The 19,611-nt window shown below is 34.8% G+C and overlaps 1 protein-coding gene across 1 annotated transcript; it reads right to left on the bottom strand.

Moving 5' to 3' along the window:
• Positions 1–1,047: 1,047 nt before the first annotated feature.
• On the bottom strand, positions 1,048–18,780 carry LOC143230612 (cationic amino acid transporter 4-like). The gene is made up of 4 exons (XM_076464463.1): positions 18,318–18,780; positions 9,167–9,612; positions 5,354–6,806; positions 1,048–3,972 (listed from the first exon to the last, which is right to left on the bottom strand). The coding sequence occupies exons 1-4, from the start codon at positions 18,568–18,570 to the stop codon at positions 3,770–3,772; spliced, it is 2,355 nt and encodes a 784-aa protein (XP_076320578.1). The 5' UTR covers positions 18,571–18,780; the 3' UTR covers positions 1,048–3,769.
• Positions 18,781–19,611: the final 831 nt, after the last annotated feature.

Below are 19,611 nucleotides of genomic sequence, written 5' to 3'. Positions count from 1 at the left end.
AAACAACTAGAATGGAGGAGACTGTTGAATTAGAAGAAACTGAATTGAGGAGATTGTTGAATTAGGACTAATAGCTAAAATGAAGGTTATTATCCGGTTACAAAGATCATTTATATCTAAGTTTTGGTTTTTTAAATCATCTTTTGTTTGTAGGTGTTTCATGTTGGAATATTAAAACTCAATAAGTTTTATCCGAACAAAACTATACAAAGGGCTGATTATCTGTACAAAGCTGTTTCTAAATGAGTACATGAAAGGCGACTAATAAACAGCACCCTCCGTGGAATTTTCGATTACTTTAATGGAATAGGTAGATTTGGTTGTGAATTTCTTGATGACTCCACGACTTTCATGTGTCAAAGTGTATTTTGCAACTTCGAGAAGCGAACCGATGAACCCTTAGATTCAGGGACGTTAATCACTATGAACTCAACCATCAATGGAAAAGAAACTTAAGTGTCACTTGTGTTAGGAATACTTATTTAATATTGTTTTAAGTTGTAACTTATCGTATTAAAACATATGTAATCAATAAACATCGTTTTGTTTGGTTTCTTTTCCTATGAGTTTGTTTTTACTTAAAATATGTAGAAAATTCGACTATTTGAAACATTTCATATTGGTTTTTCAAACCGGAGTTACTATATTTTAGGTCCAATAGACACTAAAACCCCATAAAATCTTTAAAATTATTTGTTGTAAAATTAATAAAGAGTTTTCGAAAGTTAAAAGATTGAAGTGAAATATTTTATTTACTAATATCGTAAAATTAAAAACACTTAACTATGATTTCTATAATATGTTCCAAGTGATTTGGTATGGATACTTATTTTGTAGCGCCATCTACACATCGAAAACTAATATAAAGATTATTATTCAATAATTGCCCCGGCCCTGATACAACGGTAAGTCAGCGGATTCACAACGCTAAATTCAGAGATTCGATTCAAAGCCCCTCGGTGGGCTCAGCAGATAGCCCGATGTGGCTTTGCTATAAGAAAACACACACACACACGTTAAATAATTCGTATAAATAATACACTTGTGTTTGTCTGTCCGGAACTTTCTCGGAAATTTATTGCTCAAACACTACAAATCTCATATTATTTCTAATTATAATTATTTCTAAGGCCTTCGTCTGAAGAAGGGTCCAGAATACATACTGGCTTTTCAGTTCAGAATTACCTCATCTTTTATTCCTTAGTCAAACTTTTTAATGCGACAAGTATGGATCACGATGGTACAATGTCATTGGCTTTAATTTCCATTTTAGTTTTTTTTTTGTATTTGCACGGTATATCAAACAAACAGCACTTATGTCACGTGTAATTTGCTAAAGTAAAATAAATATAAAACATTAAACACAGTTTCAATGGGCTTTCTAGACTTACTTAAATCTAAACCACGGATGCACAGTTCTTCTGAAACTATATGCTTATCGCTTTTGAACGTGCATTTACACTCTCTGAAGTGATAAAAGACTTCAACCATGAGTGGACTAAAAAAGAATGCTTAAATTTCTAAGCGTCTCTTGTTTAATACTAAGACTACAATCAAGTCAGTATCGTATAACATGCATTCGGACGTTTCTGCATACCCAGCTAAGTTTGCCTTCGCTACAATTCTACATTTACTTTGTAATAACTTAGCTTCGATTAGTTTTGTGGACTGCAATGAACAACTTTTAAATACCATTTTCTTAATTACGAGTTTTATTCGTCGTTCATGTGAATTTCCGCACGAATTTAAAGCAACCGTAAGTTAGTGAGTACTATTATTTTATTGCTCACTTTATGTGTAGTTTTATTTAATAAATTTACGTCTAAGTGAGTTTGTTTGTCTGACTAATGGTATGCGGGAAAATGATAGATAAAGACAAAGAAAAGGAAGGGCAAGAAATCTACCGCAGATACTTACCGCAGAGGTTAGTCATATTAATTCTAAGGTACTGATGGTGACTAGGTTTACTAAAGAGGTCGTAAATTAAAATAATACTAAACAACACCTGATAACAAAATCGATTCCTGAAGGTCAACTTATCTCATCGTGGATGTACTGAAGTCAAACTCGCTCCAATAATGGATGCACTTTCTCAGAGAACACTGGTTGTTGACTCTGTTTGTTTGTCAAAAACGCTCTGTTTTGTTTTTAAGAGATACTTTTTCAGGTTTGTGTATGCGTTATTTTCCTCAAAAGCGTCAAGTTGTCAGATTTCTTCACTTTAAAAAAGCGATTTTTAATTTTTAAAGTAGATAAAATGATTTGTAGTAATTATTTTTACATATTTTTAACTTTACTCTTAGCATTTCATGGTTGGTTGACAAAAATATAGAATGTAAAATTAATTATTCTCTGACGTCACTCGTTACTGAAAACGAGGTAAATTAAAAGTTCATACAGTTTTGGAAACTGTATAACAAGAGAACAATCAGTGACAGAAAGTGATATCTGATAATACTGAACAACTTATTGTAAAGAGGTAGTGCTAATATTAATATTTATGCTAAATGTAGTGTTAATAATAAACCATATGGGTAGTGGTACTAATAAGCTGTATAGTAAACCAAGTAATGTTAATAATAAACTATGGTAAATAAGTAATGTTAATAGTAAACTGTATGGTAAACAAGTAGTATTAATAATAAATTATATGGTAAACACGTAGTATTAATAATAGACTGTATACTAAACAAGTAGTGTTAATAATAACCTGTATGGTAAACCAGTACTATTAATAATACACTACATGGTAAACAAATATTGTTAATAGTAAACTGTATGGTAAACAAGTAGTGTTAAGAGTAAACTGTAAACAAGTAGTGTTAAGAATAAACTGTATAGTAAACAAGCAGTGTTAAGAATAAACTGTATAGTAAACAAGCAGTGTTAAGAATAAACTGTATAGTAAAAAAGTAGTGTTAAAAATAAACTGTATACTAAACAAGTAGTGTTAAGAATAAACTGTATAGTAAAAAAGTAGTGTTAAGAATAAACTGTATACTAAACAAGTAGTGTTAAGAATAAACTGTATAGTAAAAAAGTAGTGTTAAGAATAAACTGTATACTAAACAAGTAGTGTTAAGAATAAACTGTATACTAAACAAGTAGTGTTAAGAATAAACTGTAAACAAGTAGTGTTAAGAATAAACTGTAAACAAGTAGTGTTAAGAATAAACTGTATAGTAAAAAAGTAGTGTTAAGAATAAACTGTATAGTAAACAAGTAGTGTTAATAATAACCTATATGGTAAATAAGTATTGTTAATAGTAAACTGTATGGTAAACAAGTAGTGTTAATAATGAACTTATGGTAAACAAAGACTCTCATTATTAAATTATATGAGAAACAATGACTGTTAATAAACATATATATTTGTAAAGTTGACCACCTACAATAACCAATAATTGAAGTATACCTTGAAATGGTGGTTTATCATACATGGATGATAGTCATATGTATTTTTGATCTGTGACAGGGAAAATACTTCAGGTCTTACGTACTAACGAATGTTTTCTTAATGAAATATAAATTTTGCTGTTTTCGTTTCGTAATTTAGTCTTATTGACAGTGAAGAGGGTTCATACATTGTTCTGTATTTGGAATTTTGTACTTTTTAACTTAATTTCAACAAGCCACTTAGTTTCCAGCAACTTCTTTCGAATTTGATAATTTAACAATAAGGAACCTTTTATAAAAGACTAGTGTTAGAACACACAAGAAAATTTTCGTTGTTCAAAACTGTTTGCAATGTATATCCTCTTATTTATACTTAATGCTGGATCAGTAAAGTATCAACTTTGGCTAGGTGTCGCTGACTTCTAGGGTTGCTGCGGTGGGAAGGTACGATTTGGTTGATGAAACTTCTGCCCTCTCGCGGAAATGGTTGCAAACATATTTGGCGGGACGGAGATACGTCGAAGGCTGTGGCGGCTGTTGACCTGTGAATCCCGTATAACGAATAAACAACGAATCCTGGAATACAAAAATTATACAGTAGTTATCAATTCTTCATTAACTAATGTTTCGTTTTAAAAACCGAACAGTTAAACTTAAAAAACAAACTTAGAAGATAACCTATCCTGTTTCTGTTTAAAATTTACAGACGGCAAATTAGAACTCTATGAGTCACTTGTGTAGTCGCAATTACGAAACAAAGGCTCGGTCTACTGGCAAATTATATACTTGACGCTCCTGTCTCTGTAAAATTAATGAAAACTGCTAATTGCAATATCGATTCTGGCATCCTTTTAGTGGGTGGTTCACGTCTTAACAAAGACCGCAAACAGGACTTTACTGGCTGTAAGATATTTTTTCTTAAAAAATGTCTACTCGTGAAACATATTAGGCTTACCAATTATTGATTGGGGTGTTCGACTCGCAACCTGTAGGGTCATGGAGGCGATAAATGTGACGGTTAATCCCAAACTTCGTTGATAAAGGATATCCCAACAGTTGGTGGCGAGTGTTTTTGACTAGCTGTTTCCCCTTTAGCCTGTCGCTTCTAATTTAGGGACATCTAGTGGAGATAGGCCTCGAGAAACTTTATGTGAAATTCATTAATTGTTTGATATTAAGCCTACTATTTAATTTTGGAGAGTTCCGTGTCTATAAACGGACAAATAAGAAAATATTTTAGCGTTCCTGTTAATCATTGTGTCACTTTCAAAAGAATAATTTGTTATATATATTGTTAATATTGAAAAAAGAACCCCATATAAAGCACTTTTCAAAGGTAAATCTTCATAGTTTCTCAGTTTGTTCTTGATGAACGATCAGGTCCTTGAATATTTTACCCATACGTTTTCCTACCATCAAATATAAAGGATTTAATATTTTCATGTTGAAAATATCAAACGATCAGGCCAACTTTCCGAAGTTGAGGCGTTTAGACTTGAAATGTAAAAAAATAAAAAAATAAAAATGACGACCAGGAGAAAAACAACCAATCAGCAACGCTCTTCAACTACACTAACGAAATTAAACGAATCAGCAGAACTTGTTCACTACACTGATCAATCAGCAACCAATCAGAATTATTTACTTGCGCATATTTTCCGACAAACAAAATAAAAATAGAACAGATTCTTTTACTTACGGGAAACGCTTCAGAACAAACGATTGTGCTCTAAACAGTTTGATGTTGTTCGTACTCTAGAAACACGACTAAAGAATAAGTTGTTATTAAGTTAATCTGCTGATTGTTATATGAACAAATAATGATATGCTAGTGTTAACTTAAGACTTTAAAATTTTATTTGTTATTTCGATAAAGGAAATACAATCAAATGTAATCGAACCATCTTAATTCTCTTCTGTCACAAGACAAGTTAAAATAGTTTACACTCAGGCCTACCTATTGTCATCCAGATGAGAATAGGGATCCAGACAATGGTAAGTAACTCGACTAAGAGGCAGACGTTAAGAAATATAGCAATGGGAGCAATACACAGGAGAAGTGGCACTCGGAAGGCTGGTCTCTGACCTATGACTTGATAGGGCCCTATCTGTGGCTGTCGAGTTATCACCAGGAGCATAATTATAGCCAGTACAAACCCAAATGACGTCACTGCAGCACAGGCGGGATACCCCTCGGTCAGGTAAGAGGACCACACGGTCATAGTGAGAGACATTACTAAAAACCCTAGCATAAGTCCACCTGTTGCCATGGTTACTCGTCGTCCCGTAACTCCAGTGGGTTCGAGTACACTGCGTTCGTGGCTAGGGCCTTCGATGTGTGTGACAGCTGCTACTTTTAGCTTTTCTTTGTACTCTGCTACGATTGCATCGATGTCTGTTTCAGAAGTGTCTTCATTGTCGGTGTCACTTTCACCGAGAGAAGAACCCACGGCCAACGTCTGGGAATTTTCATCTAACCATTTCTTCGATGTGGCAAGCGACTTTGTGTTTTCTCTGTTGGCATTCCAATCAATCAGATCTTGTGGTGCAAAGCTATTATCGATCTTAAGCGATTGACTGGTTGGATGGCCACTAAACTTCGCATTCATTTCTGAGGAGCTCCAAATAGGGGTTGGACAGCCGTAAGGCGGCTTATCATTTCCTTGGATGAAGGTCAGTTGGCTTGTTGGACGGCCTTTAGGCATAATACTTTCTTCCTTGTAAGTCATTTTGCTTTGTGGACGGACAGCAGTCCTACCATTTTCTATTGAGAACCTACACTTGTAAGTTAGAGGGGTGCTTCCAGAACTTTCAGAGCCTGTCGGAGAATAATCGCTCAGGAAGACTGACTCGTAGAGCCAGGCGTCTGTAGGCTGGTATCGCCTCAGCAAAGTCAATGTGCTTATTATCGTGTTAATAAGCAGAGGTGGGGTGGCCATTATTTCAATTAGTTCCTCCACGTCAAGAAAGACGGCGAATAAAGAACTGACCAGAGCAAACAGAAGTATGCAAACCGCTGGAGTTCCCGTTCTGTCCCAAACTTTGGAAAGACTTCTGAATATTAATCCATCAGCTGCCATCAAACTGATTGTCTGAAAGAGAGGGTAAGAGGTTTCTAATGACAACAAAGTTAGTGACAATAAGGCGCCACTAGCCATCACGAATCTAGCCCACCCGACGTCCCGAACTTCAAAAACACTCACAAGGGGCACCGTAGACTCGAGATCGTCGTATCGAACAAATAGATTTAACACCACCGTCATGCTAAAACACACCAAAAAACAAAGGACGCAGCTAATCCCAATAGCTACAGGAATTTCCTTGTGGGGACGCTGCAATCGTTTGGTTTCTTTTATGACTGCGTGTGGACAGAGAAATGCATAGATACAGATGGCAGCACCAGTTAATACCTATAAAATAATATAAACAATACTTATTTAGATTATCAGCTTAGATAAAAAAATTACAGATTTTAAATACATTGTAGAATGAAATACTTTTAAAAAATAAACCGAGTATTTCAAGAAGCTATTCTACTAATAATAGTATGGGTTTATAATGCTTTGTATGTTCATTATTTTCCACTAGATTCATAACGCAATAAAAGTATACCATGGAATCAGTACATACATTTTAAGTTCAACTTATTTTATGGACCTGAATTAGTGACAAAGATGTGAGAAAAACAGTTTCAATGTAACGGAGAATTTTATTAAAAATACCGAATTTTCAGGGACAATAAACGTGCATACTAATTATAGAATAATAGCTTCAATGGTGGACTAGAATTTATATTAGAACTTGCTATACGACAACTGCTGTAGACAAAATTTATTGTTGGTCTAATTGGTACGGTTTACACTAGAACCTGTTGTACGACAGTTACTGTAGACACAATACAATGTTGGTCTAATTGGTACAATTACAATAGTTTACGGTGAAAACATTTATGTATTTAACGCGACTTTATTCAACGAACACTTCTTATTTACATGTTTAATCCTGTTTAATTCGACCAGAATGTCAATGGTGGAGTTCGCGGATAGGTTAACTCCTGCTAAACATCTGAACAAATAAAAATTACAGAAGAAATCGAGAAAGAGAATAAGAAAAAACAAAACCAAAAAACTTGCTGCTTGACATGCGAACCAAATATCCTACCTTTGTCTGTGGGCATTATGTTTATATTTATTACTGGATTAGATATAATTTGAAAGCTTTTCTATTTTTCAAATGTAACTTCGAGAGTTCTGTGATGTATAGTGGTGGACCCGACATTAAGACATGCCATGCAAGGCGGCTACCTAAAGTTCCCCTCGCTTCTTCTTTGTGGGTTTTTGGGTATGTTGAATTTTACGTAGCCAGGAGGGTCAAGTACACAAGACCTCTTCCTCCATCCCTAACTTAGATTGTTGGCCACTACCATGTTGTTGTTGTAGTGCTTTTGGGCCATAGTAACCCACAGTACTCTGGTCCTTTTCAGGACATTCTCCATGTATTGTCTTGATTTGCCTGTTTTTATTGATGTTTTTTTCATTATTACTTTTTTCTCTAAGGAGTTTGGGATTTGTTTTGAATTTCGCGTAAAGTCCCGAGGGTTATCTGCGTTAGCCGTCCATAATTTAGCAGTGTAAGACTAGACGGAAGGCAGCTAGTCATCACCACCCATCGCCAACTCTTTTGCTACTCTTTTGTCAACGAATAGTGAGATTGGCCGTCACATTATAACGCCCCCACGGTTGAAAGGGCGAGCATGTTTGGCGCGACGGGGATGCAAACCCGCAACCCTCAAATTACGAGTCGAGTGCCTTAAACTCCTGGCCATGCCGGGCCGCGGGAGTTGGGGGCTGTATAAATATTTCCATGTCTACTTCTCCAAGATGATACCTCAAAACTACAAAACCAAACGGTTGACCTACCAACAAACGTGTCACATAGGTCTGTTTTACTGTTGTTGTTTTTTAATTTTCAAATACTATATTTATTCCTATTTGCCTATATTCGTGCCTGGGACTCTGCAGTGTAAAAAATAAAAAACCAAAAGCCTGTGCAAAAATATAAATAAAATTCGAGCACACCTACTAAAGTCCTGGCTACCTCTTTCAAGAGTAAAAGTTTAACCTACTGCGACATATGGACATCGCTTTTCCAAGAAAGCGAACAACAGCAATAAAAAAAAAAGTACTATCCAAACTCGAGACAAATGCTACTTGTTTACCAAACCTAGAAGAGTAAATAATTTTTTCAGTGTGAAAAATCGAGTTTTCTATGATTCACACTCCATAGATATCTAAAACGTGTTGCAAGAGCTTACTCATTCCATCACTAGAGGTCCTTCTTTGAACAATGTTAACCAAATTAGTGAATAAATGGGTGCTTATATGTGCGTTTATTTTAGGGCAAAGCCACATTTGGTTATCTGCCTTATACACCGAGGGAAATCGAATCCCGTATTTTGGGGCTGCAATTCTGCGAAGATACATCTGGCCCAAAGAGGAACCTTGAGTAAATATCTGCTATTACAAAAAACACTAAAAACTTTGGGAAGCAAATTAATAAAATTAGTCAGAAAGGATATCTAACAATAAAGCTATAGAAAATGTTACTGCTAGATGAATATTTGTACACAAAAAAACGATAAAGCGAGAAAGTACAGACAAAACATCTATAAATATTGTGATCGTAAACCTACCATTTAAAGGACACTACACTGAAGACATTACTAATTATTAAAAGTTAACATAACTTAGGATTTATGTTAATTACCTACCCCACCAGGGCCTTTAGTTAAAAAACCTCCACTTTCTGTCCAGTTTCTTACGTCACTATGAAGAGATCCAATAACCACAAAGAACATTGCTGTCAATGTGGAAGATGTCACTAAGAAGCAACCCATCCATCTGCTGTGACGAAGGCCTAGGGCTACGACAACGGCTGGGGCAAGAACTAGGCCCAACGCCAGAATATCGGGAACAGTGTCCAGCACTACCACACGGCCAAGCACTTGCTTGAAAAAGCGATGGACACTCATTCCCGTTAAAAAGTTAATTATTGCACTTTGCACACGGCATACTGCTGCTAGCGCCACCAGGTGTTGAAGAACCGAAGTCCATCCTATTAGAAACGCTGCTAGTTCGCCGACTGATTGGTAGGCGTAGGTGAAGAGATTATTGGCTTGTTGCGATTGGCTGGTGATAAATTCGGTGATGCACAAACCTGGAAAATAGAACCACTCGTGAACCATCGATTTAAAGCTCTCAGTTATTTAATATGTAAGTTAAAACATACAAATAGAAATTACACCATACATTTGGCTGGTGCATTTAAGCAAACTAGAGCGAACTTTTAAAGTCACTAGAAATCCAATACCGAATAATATTTTTTTTTTTGTGTTTTCTTACAGCAAAGTCAAATCGGGCTATCTGCTGAGTCTACCGAGGGGAATCGAACCCCTGTTCTGTAGGGGTGCTTTTTCTTCATGAAGGTTTTTTAGTAAACCAGAGCCAAGAGCGGTCACATAAACTCTGAATATACCTGGTTAGAACCTGATTGCATGCCACAATGGATATATTTTAAAGTCACGTGAAAACAGTTTCAAGTGTATGGCTGATTATTATACATGTTTAAGAACAAATAATAAAAATTCACACCACTCTTCCTTTTTTATTAAGTTAAGGTTACGCTTCCCCCAATAGACACATCACAACAACAATAGTGTAGAAGTTGTTAATTGTTCCCCGTCTACTACCGTAAGTGTCCTTGTGGTATTGTAAAAACAGTGTTTTGATGGTACAGAGTTTATGTCCCTCAATATTATGCAATAATTGTTCGAAACCTTTAAATAGATCAAAACTCACTTGCAAAGATTAATAGACTGTCACAGCCAAGTAAATAACTTTGGTGAAAACAAAAACTCGCTTACTAAACACTTCTTAAATAAATATATGAACTATTATCTATTTTCAAAATCTATTTTCACACGTTCTGACGACCCAGTATTGGGCTGCGACCCATAAGCTGAAATATTGTTCGAGGGTCTTTGTTAAATTAGGTACCAAGTGGTCAACTAACTCTCCTGTTTCGTGATTAACATTTAAGTGCTGTGATAAAGTACTATGTCATTCAAATAGTAAATAGACGACAGCCAGCAAGATTCTTTACTAAAGTGTTCTCTAGTGGTAATTAGAAATTACAGCTTGTCGCGTTTTATAGCTAAATCATTTTTATTAGCAATGAAATCAACCCAGTCTTGATTTTAAAGTTTAAAACAAAAGCATACAAACTAAGCTGTATAAATTACAGCATCTCTCACCGTTCGTGAACAACAGGTCAATAAATAGTGTTAAACTGTAAATTTGGGTTTATATGGTTTACAGAATGGATAACAGAAAAGTGTGGTAAGGTAATTCTCGATGCATTAAGCTACAGAAACTTTAAAGAACCCAAACAAAAGAGCCCTGACTAGCTAAAGAACTAATCAATAACCAATACTAGAAACACTGAACGTATGTATAGACAAAGATAAGATGAGATGGATCTGACTCATAAATCAATCTGAGAAACAGTACTCCAACTGCACTCGCAGTTGGAGGTTGTAGGTCGATAAACAACTCTGAAGGCTAGTCGTATACAAACAATACTTTTAATAACAATGAACATGCCGCTTGCATAGATTGTTAAACAAGAGTAAGTAACACTCGCAGATGATAATAAGAGAAGAAACAACAGTCGAATAATTTTGTGTAGAAATACTGAGAGTCTGTAATGGAGTAACACTGAACAAAACGATTAGAAGGACTGACAAACAATACTAGAGCAACACTGAACAAAACGATTAGAAGGACTGACAAACAATACTAGAGCAACACTGAACAAAACGCATACAAGAACCGAAAAGCAACAGAGTAACAATGAACAAGTCCTAGATAAGAGTAACAATGAAAAAGACTGATCAAACAATAAGATAGAAAAAACATTTTAATTATTTAGATACATAGTTTTAAAGCAGATTCGGCCACGTTTGACAAAATAAAGTACCCTGCATCTCAGATACATCTTGAGAAATGTGAGGAATTAGTGTACTGTTTTCTAACAGTACTGGTTACAGGGAATTTATTAAACGTTTTTAAAGCTGGGTAACCATAACTTTGTTTATTTTTCATTCATGTTGCTGCTCGGCTTTCTTCAGTGCAAGAGTTAATGAGTCCTTACGGTTATAATATTTATTGAAACAATAGCCGATGTCAGAAGTTGGTAATAAATTTTGTCTCTTATATGCTACAAAGTTTCACTAAACACTTTATAATTATACCACTTTCTTGCTGTGCAAGATATGTTTTGCTCATCTTTAAACCTAATTAAAATTGAATGAGAAATTCTCATTATTGAACATACCTAATGAATTATACATTAAGGTATGGAAGAAGCGATAACAGAGCCAACGATGCACGGTCATTATATGATAATGAAGCCATCTCGACAGATAATTTCCATATTTCCTGTCTGGCTACAAATTACCTTGCTACAAACCTTAACTCTTCTGTATTCAGAAGTTTTTCTATACAGTACTACGCTTCTTACTTCTTGCTAACGACGAGGACCTCTTAGAAACATTATGCTAACTCTTAGACTGAAGGAACCTTATTCACACATGTCATCTTTCTGCAAAAACAGATGTTTTAGACATAACTAGAACGCCACTTCTGTTACATATATAACCATATCCATCTGTTTGTAGAAAAACCGTTTTACATACGACCAGAACACTTGCCAGCAGAAATGATGTTCTAAACACCACTACATCAATCATTTATCTGTCTACACAAGAAGACATTTCCAAACATCATTAAAACACTGCTTATCTGCAGAAGAGACGTTTAACACATCACTAGAACACTAGAGAAGCAAGTTTGAAACATCAATAGAAAAACATAGAAAACACGTTTTAGACATCTGGGAAAACCACAAGAGATATTTGAGGCAGGTTTGTTCTGTAAGAAAGCTCGAACTAGTCAATGTAATGACATCTCTTTGACAAAATCTTGAGATCGCAGCAGCAGATGTGTCCTTGACTCTCCATGTAGTAATGACCACAATAAGTAATCTGGGTCTCTACTCCACTGAACGAGTCTCGTAAAAAACGTCACAGTGATGTCATTATCTTTAAATTTTAAAAAGGAAGTTGAGATTTAAACAGAATCTGCTTATAAAACTCATCACTTTCTTAATGATAACAGGAAATTTTCGTAGAACGCAAACTTAACGAAGGATTTACAATTTTTAGGTTTATTTTATATTTTTAATTCGAGGATATACAGAACATAAATGTTGTCCGAACTTTAGAAACGTGATCATGCTATAAGGTTAACGGTCAAATCCATTTATTCTTTCATAGAATAATAACCACAGAGTTGACAGTAGGCTCTGTTGACTATTTATCCATCTAGTTTATTAGATAAAAAGTAGGGACGGCTATGAGCAGGTAGACTTTTGTGTTGAAAGGATAAAACTAAACAAATGAACATTGTATCTGTATGTATATGTACAAGACACTTCTGTGGTCAAAATTACAATAACGTATATGTATGTTATTATCCGGTACGCTAATTTTTCTTTCATCGTAATTGGGTGGAAGCCACAAAATAACAAGACTGAAATGAATTACAGAGTCAGTCTGATCTTGACTGGAATTGAAGTAAAGAAAGAAACTGTACATAAAATAGACAATATTTACCACTCAGAAGAAAAAAATGAATTAAACAAGTGCGTATCATGATACCTTTACTAGGAAGTTCTCAAAAAAGAAAAATATGGTTAAATCTCTTCTATGTGTGCTTTGTTCTGAGAACCCATGCCTATATAAATATGAGAAAATAACGATATACTCTTCTGAATGTAGGAATTACACAGGCATATGTTTCTCATTTTAAAATATGTAAGGTTGTATCCTGCAGTTATGATCTGGAAATTGAAAAACGTTATATCTATTTCTACAAGAATATTTTCCAAGATAAAGTACACGTGATACTCTAGTTGAATGATAGAAGTCAATAGGTAATTACGGTGTCAGGTTTAATGTTTTATGGACCGACATTCTGTATGAAGACTATATATACTATATGCGTACGAAATGTTTTATACTAAATAAAGGGTAGAAAACATGTAGTATGCCTGCACACCATACACTTCCTGTAACCCTTACCTGTATGGTACTCCAGCTGCTCCCAACTTTTAAAATAAAACAAACAAAACATTTGCATATCTAGTCGAGAAGTTGATGTGCTGTATTGTCACTACGACAAAATAAAATAACACAAAAACAACAAGAAATCCAGCTTTATAAAACCAGGATGTTCAACATGGAGTTAAACACAATATACTGATAAAAAAAATTATATATCCCATTATACAAAATCGCAAAAGCAAAAATAAAAATAAATAGGAATTAAGGATCAAATATAAAATATCAAACTTATTACACACAAGTCTTCTCTTATAAAAACATAAAATACAAATATAAAATATCAAACTTATTACACACAAGTCTTCTCTTATAAAAACATAAAATACAAATATAAAATATCAAACTTATTACACACAAGTCTTCTCTTATAAAAACATAAAATACAAATATAAAATATCAAACTTATTACACACAAGTCTTCTCTTATAAAAACATAAAATACAAAAATAAAATGTGTAACAAAAATAGTAAAATAATTCTTTTTACTCTGAAGATCAAAATGTGCAAAGTAAATACCACACATAAAGCAGAATAAAGACAAATAAGTTCGAATACAGTGGTACAAAAGAATCGTTTCGGATAATAGGTTTGCTAAAAAGTAAAACAATTCACCCAACCCCTTAGGAAAACTGGGTATTTTCCTTCATAAATAACACACTAAAACAAAAAAAACTAAACTAGACTTTTTACAAAAAATAAACCACGATAAATAAAAATATAAAACTAAACCTTTACCAAATAAACATTATTATTAAATATAGTAATTCGTGATGACAAGAAGCCCACCTGAAGTAAAAATGTATCTCAAAACAGCTGGTATGGGTATTAAAATAAAGTAGAGTTTGTTAACCTGAAAATAACTGAAGAAGGTCGAAATGTTGTCCTGTACTTTATTTTAATAAAAGTGTTAATACTCATACCAGCTGTCTTGAGATATATAATTAATATAGATGTTGAGTCACAGTAACCTCGTATCTAATAAAAAACCAATAATAATAAATACAAATTACGAATAAAAAAGTAGATGAGGCTTACCACAAACAATTAAAAATCACATTTCATATTTACACAAATAAGAAACGTAGGTTTTAGTTATTCGTTGTAATTTTAAAGATTACACACAAGTGCTTGTTATTTATACAAATGATGTAACTTAACTTGTATTACGTCGATGTAATTTGCACACACAGATTATGGAAAATAAAGAAATAACTGATAAAACGGTTTATTCACAGAAACAATTACTAGATCTACAACAGGAAGTCTTCCAATGGAGCAGTCAATACACGACTAGCTATTTGTCTTCTGGAACATGCTAACATGAGCTATCAATGTGGTAACTTTATAGTAAAGTGTTGACCTTATTGTTGGTTTCTCAACTGAAGATAGACTGGCTACATTAGGTCTTATAAATCACGAAAAAAACAGTGCAGTTTGTTTATTGTCTAAGCGTCAACACTGTGGTAGTTTTGTATTATTCGATTAATCCTGTTTTTGGATTAATCGAATAATAAGGAAGAACCAAATACTTCGGGTGGAGTCCTTCCTCCCTGATATAAAGTGGCCAGTCTTTCATCAATCTGGACGTTTCACCCATATAGCGATATTTAGTGACACGTTGGTGCTTTGCTACCCGCTAGTACAACGGAATGTCTACGGATTTACAACGCTAAAATCAGGGGTTCGATTCCCCTCGGTGGGCTCAGCAGAGAGCCCGATGTGGCTTTGCTAAAAGAAAAAAAACATACACAAATGGGTGCTTCTCTTTCTATTTCAGAAAAGGCTCAGTAGATGATATGGATACTTTTACAATACTGATGTGAGAAATTCTGGGAGCTCTACATATTGGTTGTCGATGTCTGTATCTCATTGGTTGGATGAGATCTTACCTCTGGCAAGGTATTCTTTTACTTTAGAATGTTGTGTTCCATCCTCACGTTAAGTTTCAGTTTTGTTTTCCCACCTGAAACCTGCCAATGGGACACTTTAGGATTATAGGCTGAGTTTCTAAGGGCTGTACCATGGTAATCTACAAGGCGGAATCCTCTAGTTATGTCTTGATAGCTACAGTGTCATAACATGCTGCCATCTATGAACAGTTAAATTTAAATCATTTTCTCAGCTCAAAGAAAATAACGAAGAACTAGCATAATACAGCCAAAGTAAAACTCATTACGTATTAATGGTGTTTACCGCGAATATACAAATAAACATTCAGGCTAACCCGAGCAAAACAAAATGTTTCGCACTATCTGGCATTTACAATTATAAACACTCTCATCAACCATAGGTGAACAAACAAAGTATCGTATCGTCATACGAAAGTCAATCCACTTATTTCGGTTGATACAATAAAAAATAAATCAGAATTGCAGTGGATAAAAAACCATTATATGAGAAACAATAGAAAGTTCCCGCTTCACTTGGAGTTTTATAAACAAGATATGACATCGTGTGTCTGATCTTTCTAATATTCTAACAACAAAATCACATTTCGACCATAATGGTCGGCACAGTTCCGACAGCCCATTATGTAGCGTTGACCTTGACAACAAATAAACAAGTAATTCTACTGTTAATATAGACAGAGTAAACAATTCTTACTTAGTACTGGCAAACATTACAATACAAATTCATTCAACAGCTTGAAAAGTATGGGTTACAACGTCCTTCTAGCTGAGATTTATTTCTAGCGATCATTCCGTTGTGAGCTAATAATGTTTCAGTTACTGAATGTACTGTCTGAATAAGACTACATAGTGTTTCAGAAATATGTTACTGGTATCAACCAATGTACAAATACGAGGAAGATTGTTGATAACGTTATCAGCACAAGTTTGTAAATAACACACAACATCCCATACTGTAGATAACAATACACGTCTCTGAGTATTACTAGAACAAAATATCTGTAAACAATACACGTCTCTGAGTATTACTAGAACAAAATATCTGTAAACAATACACGTCTCTGAGTATTACTAGAACAAAGTATTTGTAAACAATAATAAATTACTCTAAATATTACTACAGCAAAGTATCTGCAGACAACAATAAACGTGTTTAAATGTTACTACAGCAAAGTATCTGTAGACAACAATAAACGTGTTTAAATATTACTACAGCAAAGTATCTGCAGACAACAATAAACGTGTTTAAATATTACTACAGCAAAGTATCTGCAGACAACAATAAACGTGTCTAAATATTACTACAACAAAGTATCTGTAGCCAACAGTAAACGACTCTAAATATTAGTACAACAAAGTATGTATAGACAAGAAGACACATGGATCGAGGATGTTATCAGTACTATACAAATCACATACGCCAGGACACAACTGGGTTTGTACGTAAAGACTGGCAATGTACTTCTCTAGTTTTAATATCGGAAGTAGATGTAAGCGGAAGTGCGATAGGAAAATAAACCTCACTTCCGACGCCTGACCAAGGTGGAGCTATTATCTCACAATGTAGATGTTTATTTTATGCAGCGCCTTATGTTCTGTTTAATTAATGGCGTCAAGATAACGAAAATCAATGGTCAACAATTATTCAAACAAAAAGAACACTCAAAATGGAGATAAGAAATTACTTATTTCTTTCCCGAACGTAAGACGTAGGTCACCCACTCAACGTTTCTTTACCTATTGTTCACCCGTGATCTAATAACACGTAGCTTAGCAACGCAACGACACTTGAAGCATGATCTCGACGTTCTTGACTTCGCCGAGTCTGTAGTGTTGCAGTGAGAAGTTGACTCAGGTTGCTAAGCAACATGCCAGTACTTGAAACGGCCTTGAAACGTTCTTCAACGTTTCGACAGTTACTCGACTGAGAAAGGTCAAACTGTTGAGTGTTTCTGTTGCTCACACATTCCTTGCTCTGATCGATAACAGCCGGGCTCGCTACTTCTAGCTGACGAATAGATATGTCTGCATCACACTAGATATAATAAAAATTATTGTAGAGCGTTTGGCTTCGGTAAGAGCGACATTACGGGTTATACGTTTAAATGAAAACAGGAAAGTATAATAAACAGGAAACCAAGAGCTTACACTTTCTAAACCGTAGAAACTGTAAGCTTGGCCCCGATTTAAGTAACATATCGAAACTGAAACTAAACACACAATGGGGATGTTTTTTTATTAGAAATAACATGATGTTTAATATCAAAACTGAAACCAAAAGACGATGGAATCAATATGTATATGCTTCTCTTAGTTATATGGAAGTTGTTTTCCACTCTATAAGTGTTTTGGTTTATTTCGTGAAAACCTGAAAAATAACTTTCCTGCAGAACGCAGCTGTTCTCCGTCGCAGTTTTCAAGCTATGATTTGTTGCTAAACAACGATTACTACAACCAACCCACATTTGGTTGTTTACAAACAGGTGTTCTAAGTGCTGTTGCTACGGGCCAACAAGGTTAAGAGAAGGTATGTTTTAATGTTACATGAAGTAATATATAAATATTTATGAACTTTGAATGGACTGAGTTTCATGGAAATATCGAACACGTGAAATCACGTGTATGAAATAAATACAAGTATAATTGTATTATAGAATAGTCTTTGTAGGGTCGCAGTACTATCTATTGACACTTTCTAAGGCATTTAACACAAACAAGATACGTCACTGACTCTAAACCACTCCGTTCCAAGGGATATTACTACTTACCAGAAAGCAAACTAGCTACCAGGGCTATCAGAAGAGACGGAATGATTCCAGGTCCGGCTACAGTCGCTGACACTTGACCGATGACCACAAAATCACCAAATGCCATGGCTGAAGCTAACGCCGTGACCACTAGCCACGGCGTGTTCAAAACCTGTCGGTCCCCAACTTGGCGCGGAGCCCGGGCTGTAGTAATATATCGTTTAGTGCGACTGACTAATGAACACAGTCGACGTAAGGGTTTGTAACATTCCATGATCAACCTCTCAGTGAGACTGTCTTTCCAAGACTTCTATCATGTGTGGTGTAAAAACATACAAACTAACAACGAGCAGTGAGTGTTCATCCTATCTCCGTACACTCTGAGGTATGCGCTGACTCAAACCATTGTTCGCAGCTTGTTGTCCGAACCAGCTGCTCGCGCGCACGTGATACGTTGCTGCTCATGAGCGGATGACAACAAAATAAACCAATAAAATAAAATGTTCGCAGCATGGATAAGCAGAGAAATGGTTAGTACAGAGAATATACCTCGTGCAACCTGTAACAGTAACAAACTATATACATAATAACAGAGCACCACGTTAAACATGTAACAATAACAAGACGTACATACTGACAGAGTACCACGTAAAACATGTAACAGTAAGCTATGTACTGACAGAGTATCTCATTAAACATGTAACAGTAACAAGTTATATAATGATAGAATACCTTGTTAAACATGTAACAGTAACAAGTTATGTAGTGATAGAGTACCTTGTTAAACATGTAACAGTAACAAGTTATGTAGTGACAGAGTACCATGTTAAACATGTAACAGTAACAAGTTATGTAGTGACAGAGTACCTTGTTAAACATGTAACAGTAACAAGTTATGTAGTGACAGAGTACCTTGTTAAACATGTAACAGTAACAAGTTATGTAGTGATAGAGTACCTTGTTAAATATGTAACAGTAACAAGTTATGTAGTGATAGAGTACCTTGTTAAACATGTAACAGTAACAAGTTATGTAGTGACAGAGTACCTTGTTAAACATGTAACAGTAACACGTTATGTAGTGACAGAGTACCTTGTTAAACATGTAACAGTAACAAGTTATGTAGTGACAGAGTACCTTGTTAAACATGTAACAGTAACAAGTTATGTAGTGATAGAGTACCTTGTTAAACATGTAACAGTAACAAGTTATGTAGTGACAGAGTACCTTGTTAAACATGTAACAGTAACAAGTTATGTAGTGATAGAGTACCTTGTTAAACATGTAACAGTAACAAGTTATGTAGTGACAGAGT

The sequence above is a fragment of the Tachypleus tridentatus genome, chromosome 10 (genome assembly GCF_004210375.1).
Source record: "Tachypleus tridentatus isolate NWPU-2018 chromosome 10, ASM421037v1, whole genome shotgun sequence".
Lineage (NCBI taxonomy): Eukaryota > Metazoa > Arthropoda > Merostomata > Xiphosura > Limulidae > Tachypleus > Tachypleus tridentatus.
Note: the sequence above shows the minus strand (reverse complement) of the source record. Positions and strands in the feature narration are given on the sequence as shown.